At 43.4% G+C, this 12,262-nt stretch overlaps 1 protein-coding gene across 3 annotated transcripts in view; it reads left to right on the top strand.

Moving 5' to 3' along the window:
• The window catches only part of STK39 (serine/threonine kinase 39), a 271,016-nt gene that overhangs the window by 64,464 nt on the left and 194,290 nt on the right, over window positions 1-12,262 (top strand). For all 3 annotated transcript variants that reach the window (XM_053918751.2, XM_053918750.2, XM_024579873.4), the window contains exons 3-5: window positions 4,921-5,029; window positions 8,108-8,249; window positions 9,402-9,457. In XM_053918751.2, coding sequence (XP_053774726.1) covers window positions 4,921-5,029; window positions 8,108-8,249; window positions 9,402-9,457 — 307 coding nt within the window. The remainder of the gene's footprint in view (window positions 1-4,920; window positions 5,030-8,107; window positions 8,250-9,401; window positions 9,458-12,262) is intronic.

Here is a 12,262-nt window from a genome sequence, read left to right as displayed (position 1 = left end):
CTGTGCACGTACGACACTCCTGGAGGCAGCGGGGCACACAGAGGACATTCTGTGACATTTCTGTAGGAAGAGCTGAGTGCCACTGTCAGGGGGAGGCTCTGTGCCTTTGAGGTTCGGTCTGGAACTTGGGACACTTGAGATATTAGTGATCAGCATGGGGATGCTCACAGGCTAAAAGGAACTGAGACATTGAGAGACCGACTTTTAACATTTCTTTTACGTGCTAGGCGTCCTGTAAGGAGTTTTATACATCACATTTCGCTTCTGTCACCACAATCCTATGTAGGTGGCATTGTTAAGCTCCTTTTGCAGAAAAGGGAACTGAGGCTCAAAGATGCTGCATAATTTGCCCAGGTGATCAAGCTGGTCAGCAGCATAGCCTCACCTCAAAGCCAGCTGTGTCTTTGACTGATGCCCTTCTTACCCGCTCCTGCTGGGTCACGTCCTTGTCAATTACGTTTCCTGTGTGTCCTCAGTATTTATTGGAGAATAATTCTTTTCGGCAAGAGGAGGGGAAACAAACGCTATATAGCTGTATCAGAAAATCCCTTGTGAATATTTAAAGAGGGTTTTTTTTTTCATTTTTCCAGTTTTGGGGGTTTTTTTTTTGGCAGTTTTTCCCCCTCCCAATCCATCATATTTCCAGGATCGGGTACTCTGTTTTTTTTAGACTATGTCCCCCTCCAAACCTAGTGTGTCCCATGTGAGACGCCTGTGTCATGCCCTTGTTTGACAGCTTTGGCTGGGCTGGAGCCACAGCATCGTGGTAGCTGGCCCTCTTTGGTCTGTCTCTCCCCCACGTTGCTCCCAGCAGAGGTGTGCCGCTATGGCTGCCGCTTCTGTTTCAGCAGCTGGAAAAGCCTTTTACTTGCTACCCCATGTTAGGTTGGTTTTCTCACTCTTGTGACATCTGATCTGTGACGTGCTTCAGATGAAGCTGCATGAGCCAACCCAGCTCTCCAGGCCCCAGGGAAGATGAAGTACCATGCCATAGCTTCATTTGGCACTTGGTGACGTGTCTGAGTCTCATTTCACTAGACTTCCCAGGGAGTCGCTGCGTTATATTCCTTGACTATAGTTTTGGCAAATGCATTGCCTGGATTTCAGAGTCTTTTGAGCTCTGCCAGCTTTGACCTCGTGTTTTTTTTCTCCCTTTGAATTTTTTACCCTTTCCCGTAGTTGTGAAATTCAAACCACCGTCCCTTTCTGCCCCTTTTTGCAGGTCAGACTCAGCTGGGCAGTGACGCCGGGCCTGCTCTCCTACTTAGGCCTTCCTCTCTCCCGCCACCCGCCCGCCTCTCTGCCTGCCCTCTGCCCCTTTGCCATTCAAAGTCTGGTGTTTGGACCTGATTCCTATTAGAAACGCAGACTCTCAGGCCCCACCCCAAGCCTGCTCAATCAGAACCCGCATTTTCACAGGGTCCTCAGGTGATTGTGTGCATAGCCGAGTTGGAGAAGCAGGGCTCTAACTCCCGCTTCTTCCACAGACGGTGCGCTGATTAAGGGAATAGACTATTAGCACTCATTCATTCTATAGGGAGAATTGGATGAAAAGGTTTTTAAAATCATATCTATTTATTCTTTGGCCAATACTTTTGTCGCTTTTAGAGACAGGCCGAAATGAATGTGTCTAGGAATAAGTGGGTTCGCCTACCCTGTGAGTGAAGTTCGGGCACTGGGAAAAGCTGGATAATTTGGCTGATAGATTGTCATCAGGCAGATGATTCAAAGAGCAACCATTATCACTGTCCTGAAAGCAAATGGAGAAAGTAGTTCTGTGGAAGGACTATTTGAGCCAAGCAATCTTTACATTTTTCAAAATATAAAGTATAAACATATATAAAGTTGCCTTAATTAGGTTGGGCCGCTGTACCAAAAGCACCATGGACTGGGTGGCTTATGAACAAAAGAAATTTATTTCTCACAGCTCTGGAGCCTGGAAGTTGAGGTCAGGGTGCCAACACGGTTAGGGGACATCTTTCAGGTTGCAGCCTTCTTGTCGCTTCCTCCCGTGGCAGAGGGGGTGAATGAGTTCTCTGTGGTGTCTCCGTGGTGTCTCATTCATGAGGGCTTTCCCCTGATGGTCCAGCCACCCTCCAGGGGCTCCCCCTCCCAAGTGTCACTGACTTCAGAATTTTGGTGGGGACACTGACATTCAGACCATAACAAAAATATAAATAGAAATTTTGTACCTCTCTAGAAGACAACTACACATAAGGTTTAAATATGAACTAAAATAAGGGTTGGATAGGCAGGTAGAGCACTTAGTTCTTCCTTCTTTAAATTCCTCTCTACCCCATTTGGGGAAATACTTCTTACCGCAGGGGTTCAACGGTAGCACAAGGCAGAATGCTAGTTTTTCTTTTTTTTTAATTTTGTTTATTTATTTTTAGAGAGAGGGGAAGGGAAGGAGAAAGAAAGGGAGAGAAACATTAATGTGTGGTTGCCTCTCAAGAGCCCCCTACTGGGGACCTGGCCCGAAACCCAGGCACGTGCCCTGACTAGGAATTGAACTGGCAACTCTCTGGTTCACAGGCCCATGCTCAATCCTCTGAGCTACACCAGCCAGGGCTAGTGCTTTTCTTTAAGGCAAGTTTTGTTATTCTTTAGGCGTTAGAGGCTCTGCTGCATGGAAAGGTTGTGCAGTACAATGCATGGTATAGGAGTGGGGGATATGGACCCCAGAGCCAAGCAGTACAGAAGAACAATGAGGCTGCATGGAAAACCGTGTGAGGTTATGAGTGGTCAGGCTGAGGCAAGTCCACTCTCAGACCCTCCACCTCTTCTTTGATCTTCCGTGGGGGTGTATCAGTGGTGGTGTCTGTACTCCTTGCCTTTTTTTTTCTTTTAAATCCTTAATGTCTTTGATTGTCCAGCTGGTACCTCTAAGACCCCACATTTTGAAGGAATAGAATTTGTTAAGTTATATCCACAGCTCATCTCAAAGGATTTCTCCCTAGGTTAATTAAAAGAGTTTCTCTCCCTCACTTCCTCCATCTCCCCCCAGCCCCCAGTATACCCCCCCCCCCCCCACACACACACAGAGTTTCACAGTTTACTCACTACCACCGCAGAGAACCTGACACTCTGGGTAGGAAATGGTACGGGCCGTCTAAATGCAAAGGACTAAGAAAACGTGCTTTTCCATACTCTGACCCGACTTTGCATCGATGCAAAAGAATTTCTTTTCATGTGGCAATTGGTTGTTTAGTGTGCATTTTGATTAATGATTTGAAAGTTGGAAATTTGAAAGCTAGAAAGGCATTCATTTACATTGAGTAGGGAATAGTGAGAATGTAGAGTGCACATATTTTCAAGAAACATTATTCCCATTTCTGTGAAAAATGGAGGCATCTGTTTAAACTGGATGCTACCTAATGCTGCTGGCTTTCAAAGTGGGCCATTCCCACAATGAGCAGATGCTAGTGACTTGAAATAGGAATGGCCTGGGCAGTGTTCCATTTCTCCTTCAGAAGCATCTTATGGCATCAAAACCTAACACCAGAGACAGATGGAAACTGGAACTCAGGTTTCAGATCTTGTTCAAAGGACAGGAGCTGCCGAATTGAAAAGGGTCAGATTTAGAAAACCCGGAATCAGCTAAATGAGGGAAACAATGAAGAGAAAGTGTCATTAAATAATGAAAAGAAAGTAGAAAACTTAGTGATTTTCTTAGGAGTTTATTTAAGATCTATGTGTATGTTACATGTCATGGTACATTTTGGCAAAGTCTGACATACAGGCTCTTAGTAAATTGAGGATAATTAGTACTAAATATGCAAAGATTGCAGCCTAAATTGGAATATTATTGTCAGGCAATTTTAAGTTAACTTGAAGTTAACTAGATACTTGTTGTTATTGAAAATATTTATGGGATGCATAAATACACTTTTCTTTTTGTCACAAATACATTAATAGCGTAAATGAAGTTTCTCTGATGGCTGAGGTTATTCTTGTGGCTTTTACCTTAAAAGTGAGTTAGTTACATTCATCTGATACCTTTGATTGAGGGTTTTCATTTGGCTGAAGCTTTATACGAGTCATCTGGCAATAACGTAAAATGACAAACCTAAACCAGTATGGACTTGACTATTACAGAAATACATGGTTTATTAAAGTTTTCCACTTGTCTGATTTCAAAACTCTGCTGTTTTATATCTCTCTATACAACTTTTTTCTCTGCAGCGATCTCTTCTAAACCATGACACATAGAGATTGTTTTCCTGCGCGGTTATCCTGGATTCAGACACGACAGTTTATCTGCCGCAGGACGTCTCGGAGCCCTTGACCGGGTTCCTGTTCCTTGTGACTGCCTCCTTTGGAGTGAGATTTAGTAGCTGATGTTTCCCAAGCCGATTTCGCTCTACCAGTCCCCCTCTGCCCCTTTATTTTCTCGATGGCGTATCTCCCATGGAAGATAGTTTGGGAAATGATACTCTAGCATTTTCTCATGTATTTTCTCATTTATCGCCACAGCAGTCCTGACAAACAGAAGCAGTTTGGTTGTCCCATTTTAAATGAGGGAGGAGCTAAGGCATGCACCAGAGTGCAGGCTGGCACTGGGACTCTTGTCTCCCAATCGCTTACCCAGTCTTGCCTCTCTGTGGAGGCCTTCCGTCCAAGTCGGAGGCCCCTAGTCACGTTCCGCAGTCAGGGGTCTGTGCTCGCAGAGGAGTGTGTCCTTCCCGCGCCTGTGGCTGGTCAGCAGGGCTCTGTGGTCTCCTGGAGGTAACGTGGCACAGCAGGTTAGTTCTCGTGTAGCTGTTTGGAAGGAAAGGTGTAGGCAGCCCCTCTTACCCCCACTCCAAGTATACTTTTAAGTAGGAAAGGTAGCCAGGTATTCGACCGCGGTTCATTTGTGTTTTGCTGCCCGGTTTTCACCTCATGGTACTACAATGTCATGTTTTGCTTTTCTCACAGAAAGAAATTCAAGCCATGAGTCAGTGCAGCCATCCCAACGTAGTGACCTATTACACCTCTTTTGTGGTCAAGGATGAACTTTGGCTGGTCATGAAGTTACTAAGTGGAGGTAAGCGGATTTTTTCATTGTTTGTTTGATTTCCTTCTTTGCAGGCCAACATATTGACTAAGATTTCAGATTTGACCCTCACACTCCTGTATTTAAAAGTTTTGCTTGATTTATTATTTGCTTAGAGAATAAAGTCCAGTTCAGCTTAACTTCTAAAATGTGCGTCCCCTCGTATCCTGGCCTTCCTGGTGTGGGTTCATCTCCCTAAACACCTCTGCACTCTGATGCCTCTCTGGCCTCACCTGCGCTGCCCCTCGGCCCCAGATCCATCCGTCCCTCTCCATGCCTTCAAGTCCTAAAAAGTTCACTTCCTCTCTGTAGCTATTCAAAAAAGTTAACCAGTCCTTCCTCTTTAAAACCTTCGTTTTTAACATGATGCAAGTCCTTCGTGCGCTGCCGTGTAATGAATGATTTCAGTGCTGTGGCGTTGGAAATGTTCTGTAGCTGCGTTCTCCAGTTTCTGCCAGTTACGTGTGGCTCCTGAGCACTTGATGTGGCTGGCGTTACTGAGGGACTGGATTTCTATGCTGTTGTAATTCGCTTATACTTGAATAACTTAGGGGGCTAGTGGCTGCGGTGCTGCACAGTGCAGATTTGCATTGTGGACCGCGTGACGAAAGCACAGGAAAATGCCCTTGTAGCTCATCGAACCTGGTGCCCAGCAGGTGCTCAGTGGATGTTGTCCCAGTGGAAATGGAGAGGGACTTTCTGCAGGCCACAACATTTGTGTGCAGCGTTGCTCAGAAGTGGTACCGTTTTCATCACATGTTTGCACAAAGTAACTTTCCCTCACTAGCCTCACACCACCGAAGTTGTAAGAGCCATGGACAATATAATTAATAAAGCACTTTTGCATTTCTTTATTTTATTTCTTTTATCTTTTAACATCACTCATTGATAGGGAACGATAATCATAACCCTTAACTTTGCTAAACAGTCTGTGGGGAGATCCCGTTGAAGGCTATTTCCTTACCTTGTCTCACTTAGTGGGGACAACCTCCTTAAATGGCAGATGGCACCATCCCTGTGTTTCAGAAAGTTCACCAAAGCGCCAGAGAGTTAAGCAGCTTGCCTGAGGTCAGGTACATAGTAACTGTTAGTGCTGGAATCTGTGACCGTAGAACAGCAACTCCGGAGGTGTTACCACCTTCATGTTACACACCCGAGAACTGAAGCTTAGGAAGCACGAGCCATTCTCTTCATAACGTCCAGCATACCCCTTCTCTAGTGTGTTCTCCCTCCAGGGTGTCACATCGCCGTCTGTCTTCCTGAGACACGAGACGTGGCGTAGGGGCAGAGGAGAACATTTTGTGGTGCTGGGATGAAGCCAACACTGGCGTAGCAGAACTTATGTTGTACAGCCCAGTTTTATCTGCAGACCCATTTCCAGCTAAAGCTCAACCAGGGAGGCATTTTAATTTTTTTTTTTTTTTTTTTACGAAAGTGTCTTGGATCAAGCAGAGGCCCAGAAATGAGATGACGAATGCGTGGTAATTGCCTTGGGTCTGCTTGTGTGGGTCTCAGTAGGGGGCCTGGAGCTCCTAGTTGGGTTCTGTTCCCAGTCTCGTCATCAATCCTATTCATCATTGTTTCCTTGAGTGCCTACTTGGTTTTTAATTAAAAAGTGAAAGAAAAAGGAAAGAAAAAGCAAAAGGAAGCCTGTCGGAGAGGGACCACAGTGTCTAGTGTCTGGCCTGCTTCTCCGTCTTTTGAAGGATGGTGCGTTTCCAAGAAGAGATTTTAACCTGGTCTCTCTCCTTGTGGGGTTCACCAACTGTGAGGAAATGAGAAATTTTGGTAACCTGGGACTCTGGATAGCCCCAAATATTTTGTTCAAGCAGTGGAGGATTTTACTTCCTCTTTTCATTTATTTTTATCCCTATTAGCCTTTTATAAGTCTGCGAATATCCCCTGTCCGCCTTCCTGAGGACTTGATAGAAAATTTCCTTGTCTTTTTAAAAGAATACAACGTAGACTCATGGGCTTTAGTGGGTGAGAGGGACAGGTTTTAAGCAGGTTTGCACAGGGAAGGGGGATGTGGGCAGATGTGGACTCTTGCTCAGTTTTCCCTCAGCAAGCTAGAAATATATATATGCCTGGTGCGGTGTATCCTTATAAGATAAAAATCAAATGTTTCTGAAAGTATAATGTTCTGAATGATCAAAACATCCAAGAGTCTATGAATAACCAGATGTTTTGTTTCTCTCGGAGGTAGAAAATGTGTATTTGTTTTCTTCTACAATATTTTATCACATCGAATCTCAATGAGGGGTGGGCGGTTAGTCTGGTGTAGTAATACCCGATGGGGAAACTCGGTCCTCTTAGTTAATCATTGAGAGCCCAGAGCCAAATCAGGTCCTGAGGTAAGCTAATTGTTAACTCTTCAGAAATGTTGAACCCCCAGGTAATTATGGTTTTTAAAATGACCCGGAGGGAGGTTTGGAATATTAATTAATATGTGTTGAAACATGAATTCACAGTGCCAAGGATACTAATCTGTTTATTGTAACTAGAGTTCTGTGTATTCATTTCTTTATTATAAAAGTCAGTACATCAAGCTCCAAGTAAGTGAAACAAAGATTGCCTAGAGTCACAGAAAGGAATCTTCTGGTAAGAAGCAGGGTCTAAAGGCAATATACCTTTTTCTGTCCCATTCCACCTGTGCTTCAGACGTCACGGAAGAGCAGGCTGCTCGCTCTGAGAAGTTCCCTGCTGTCTCTCTCCTGGCCTCCTGTTCCCTTCCTCTCCAGCTCAGACACCTTGAACCCTCTTTGGAGTCTGTAACCACTTGCATGTCCAGGGAAAATGGACGGACTGGGAAGTGGCCCTGTACAGTCTTCAGTTCCTGACCCAGGTTCCTTCCCATTTACTTGAGCTGAAAGTGAGCCTGCAAACTCGCATTTAGTGTGTCTGGCCAGGGGCTTCTTGGCAATTATTTGTCTGCCTTGGGAATATTTGTGTTAATACACGAAAACCATTTTTATGTCCTCATTTAGGTTTCTAAACTAGGAGCCCTATTCTGGAAAGGTAATGGAGATGCTTACCTGATATTTTCAATTCTTCTATCTGCCCGCTTAGGTTCAATGTTGGATATCATAAAGTACATTGTCAACCGAGGAGAACATAAGAATGGAGTTCTGGAAGAGGCAATAATAGCGACAATTCTTAAAGAGGTTTTGGAAGGCCTAGACTACCTGCACAGAAATGGTCAGATTCACAGGTATGACCTCTGCGGAGATGTTTAAATTCACCTGTATCTGTAGTTCTAGTCAGGAAAGACATGTTGCAGGTAGGTAGGTATTGGCGTTATTTCTAACTTAGGCTAAATAGATGAAGGAAAAAAGTATTTAAGAAAGAAACAAGAAAGGGAATTTTGATGAATTATGTTGGTATCCTCAGATTTGATTTATCTGCTTTCACTGGAGTAAGAACAGAATATAAAAATGAGTTTACTGAGTGAACTCATTAAAAACATCAGTTAACACACTGCTCTTGAAGGGTGCTCTTTTGAACTGGATATCATTTGTAACTCTCTAGTACAGGCAAGACTGTTTCAAACATTGTAATATGTTAATTATTTTTGACATGATGGCGAGAGGGGAGGAGGAGGCACTGGTTTCATCTTCTTGGTGACGTAAAATGCCAATTTAGATAGCCAATCAGCAGAGAATACGATTGTCCGATGTTTCTAATGGGTTCTTAGGAACAGCGGCAGGTAAATAACCGTTTACCAGTAGTACCAACTTTAACTTCCCTACCCTGAACTAAGTGGGCGATTTACTTTCTTTCAGTAATTAGAAAAAATAGTACTTTAGAAATCAAACTTATAGATTGTCATTTTTCTTTTTTATTTTTAAGGGTTAAGCCTACTCAGCACACTCCTATATGGAGAGGAAATATGTCATAGAATATTATAATTAGTGTTCATAATCAGTCTGTCCCCAGAGGAGAGACTGAGGAAAGCAGCTTTTAAGAGGCTGATAGGATCAATCTGGAATTGCCCCACAGACAAATTTCAGTGGATAGGGCAGCTTTACTAGGCTGGGCTCTAATTCTTGATGAAATGGTAGAACTGTGAGCACGCAGACAGTCTGTAACTCTAACAGAAAATGAAGAGTCTACTCACTATTGATTTGATTAAATCTGGATAATGATTTCACATAAAATAGTTGTTACTAAAATGCTCACCATTCCCCAAGAACAAACTATAAAATCACATGTATCTTGTTTAAAATCTGTGACATAATTTTAGCATTTATAAAATAATGTGAAATAGCTGCTTGTATGATATATTTTAAAATCTCCCTGAGTGAATTAATGCAATGTAATATCTGTACTGCATAATTTCTTCTTTTTTTTTTCCCCCAAATAGGGATTTGAAAGCTGGTAATATTCTTCTGGGTGAGGATGGTTCAGTGCAAATAGCAGGTAATGTTGATGAAGATAAAAAAAATTCTTGTTTCCAGAAGCGGTACATTTCCAAGGCTTATCGAATCATTCCTAAGAAACGAATGAATGCACGCAGACTGTCTTAAGAATGTATTTGGGCTGCCGTGGTATGGAGAGGCGTGACATGTTTTCCTGTTGTTCTGGAGATCTTTGTTAGATCATCCTATAAATGATAGTTTAGAACATAGCCCTTCGATAAAGAACAATTTTACTTTTAATTGTATTATTTTTTTCCTACCTTTTAGCTTGAATTATTGGCAATGTTTATATAACTGCAAGGAAAGCACTCAGAGAGTTTTTGAGGCGTCTGAAAGTTTGAAACACGTACCCATTAATTTAAAGCCTTTTACTTCTGAAGAAGTGGCTGAGAGAATTGTGAGCTCTTAAAATCGAGGGCTTACTGTGCTCTTAAATCTGGTCCTGCCTGGCTATTCTTGACTGTTGTTTGGCGTGCAGCCAAGTAAATGTCTCCTGAGTGAGTGCATCAGCCAGGCCCCTTCTATGTATAGAACCCCCGTCTTTCATTTTGTTGTCGCTCTGGAGGACCCCAAATGGCCTGGGGTAAAAGGCAGCCATGTCCATGTTGACTCGTTTCATCCCGTGTTCGTGAAGGTCTGTCTCAGCGGTCCTCTCAACTATCAGTGCTTTTGGAATTTTGGGCTGAACAGTCCTTCTCTGTAATGGAAGGCTGTTCAGCCTGCTGGCTCCAGGCATGAGGTACTACTAGCAGCATCCTTGGTGAGAATCTGTTGTTGAAGAATGTTGACGTTGGCCCCGAGTGTTGAATCAGCCTCATCTGCTTCTTTTTGAGTTAGAGTGAAAGAGCCCTATTTTTTAGCCTAGGTTTGGTCTCTTCACGTGAATTCAGTTATTAGACCAAAGTGGATTACAGTCCTTGGTCCCAGCCTTATTTCTCGACAAGTCTGAGGGTTCTGGGTTGTTGTTGGAAATGCAGGAGTTTCAACAAGAAAACAAACAAACACTCAACACAAGGATAAGCTTTGAGTCATCTCTCTGAGTTGTTGCTTGCCCCCCTCTGCTTAGTGTTTAACTTTTACAACATTTTGAATTTTAAACCATGTGAAGTCTGGCCTAGCAAAACAAATGAAAGGAAATGACTCAGTAAACTTAATGAACTCTTAATAGTCAAAGCCATTTTCAAACCTCTTATTGTGAAAACTTTCAAGCATAGCCCACAGTAGAGAGAAAATGGGGAGAACCTTCTTGTACCCATCCCCTGGCCTTAATAATTATCAGTCTTAATTACCATTAAATTACCAATAATTACACTCTTGATTCATCTGTTTTCTCCCTGCCTACTTTGGTGGCTCTTACTATTAATGCTGAGTTTTGTTCTTGAGGCATCCGAGTTAGTGCCTTATAGTATGTATATCTGGTCCTCATTCTAAAGAGTGGCCCTTATTCCACAAGCTAGGGGCAGTTTGGGGAAAAAAAAACTTGAACCAAACAGGTGACAACTGAAGAAAACGTGTGGACTTGTGGACAAAAGCGTCAAACCGCCCAGTCGCAGGTAGGCAGGTAGTCGTTAAGAGTGCAATCGCTGGGGTCGTCAGGCTTTGCTAAAGCTCCCAGGTCATCCTCAGGCTCTGTGACCTTGGTCAAGTCACCTGACCTCTTTAAGACTCAGCTTCCTTAAATGGGAATACAAGTGTAACCCACCTCATCTTTTTTTTTTTTTTTTTTGGCGAAATCAAATGAGGCTTTTTATAGTCAGTGACTGTGACGGTGGCTAGCCTGCATCTAATAGGCACGCAGTGAACGTCAACAGCTGTTGCTCTGCTGCGGCTGTTGCTGGTGTTTACTTCCAGTACTGTTACTACTGTTACTACTGATTACAGCCAACAGGATCACAGTGACCCTCCCTTGCTCTGCCTGGCCATCATAGGTGCCTCAGATTTGTCTTGTAAGAGAGTTAACTCTGAGGGGCTTTGTGAGTTATAAAAACGTAATACTTACGAATTATGGAAACTTAGATGTTAGCTTATTAATTTTGCACTAAGCTGATAAGGAAATATAACTAACTTTCTGTGTTTTGTGACAAAATGGTCATTTCTCACTTAAGAGGATTAAAATAGCAGTGAACTGCCTTTGCAACCTGGAGGTGGGTCCGCCCCCACCTTGTTCTGCCTCATGGTTCCTGCCAGTCACCTCACCCCATTATTCTTGTCAGATTAATGACCTGAGCGCCTTCTCTGGGCCTTCTGGAGCACACTGTCTTCGTTTTCTCAGTGAGGGCCCCCTGAGGTTGGACTTCCTGACCATTTCTCTCCCTCTCAGGCCTTCGGGATTTTTCCTCACCATGGGTGGTGGTGTTGGGTGTAACCCAGGACACCCTTGCTCTGTGGGGGCTGCTGGGTTCTGAAAGGCATGTGTAGGAAGCCACCCCCTGGGTTGTTGTGAGGATTAAATGAGTCGGTGTGAAGTCCCAGAAATGGCACGTAGTAGGGCTTTGTGTAGGGACACTCTGGGCTTTCCTTGGTATCTTTTTTGTGCCTCTGTTCTCAGGCTTGTGTAATAAGGAACACGAACTGGAAGTGCCATTCCCAGATTGTGGTGGCTGAACAGGCATTTAAATTGCAGTCTCTACATTCTTGGAGCTGTGACTTCTGAGAATTCACATTTAATTTTCTCCATATTCTCTGACCTAAGCACAACATTAAATTCATTTAGTATTTAAAATTAAATTTTTTTGTTTTAACTATAAAATAAGGATATTGCTTTAAAATCCCTTGTAATATTTCCTTGGAACAGGTAGATGCTGCC

Source organism: Desmodus rotundus, chromosome 2, assembly GCF_022682495.2.
Source record: "Desmodus rotundus isolate HL8 chromosome 2, HLdesRot8A.1, whole genome shotgun sequence".
NCBI classification, from domain to species: domain Eukaryota; kingdom Metazoa; phylum Chordata; class Mammalia; order Chiroptera; family Phyllostomidae; genus Desmodus; species Desmodus rotundus.
Note: the sequence above shows the minus strand (reverse complement) of the source record. Positions and strands in the feature narration are given on the sequence as shown.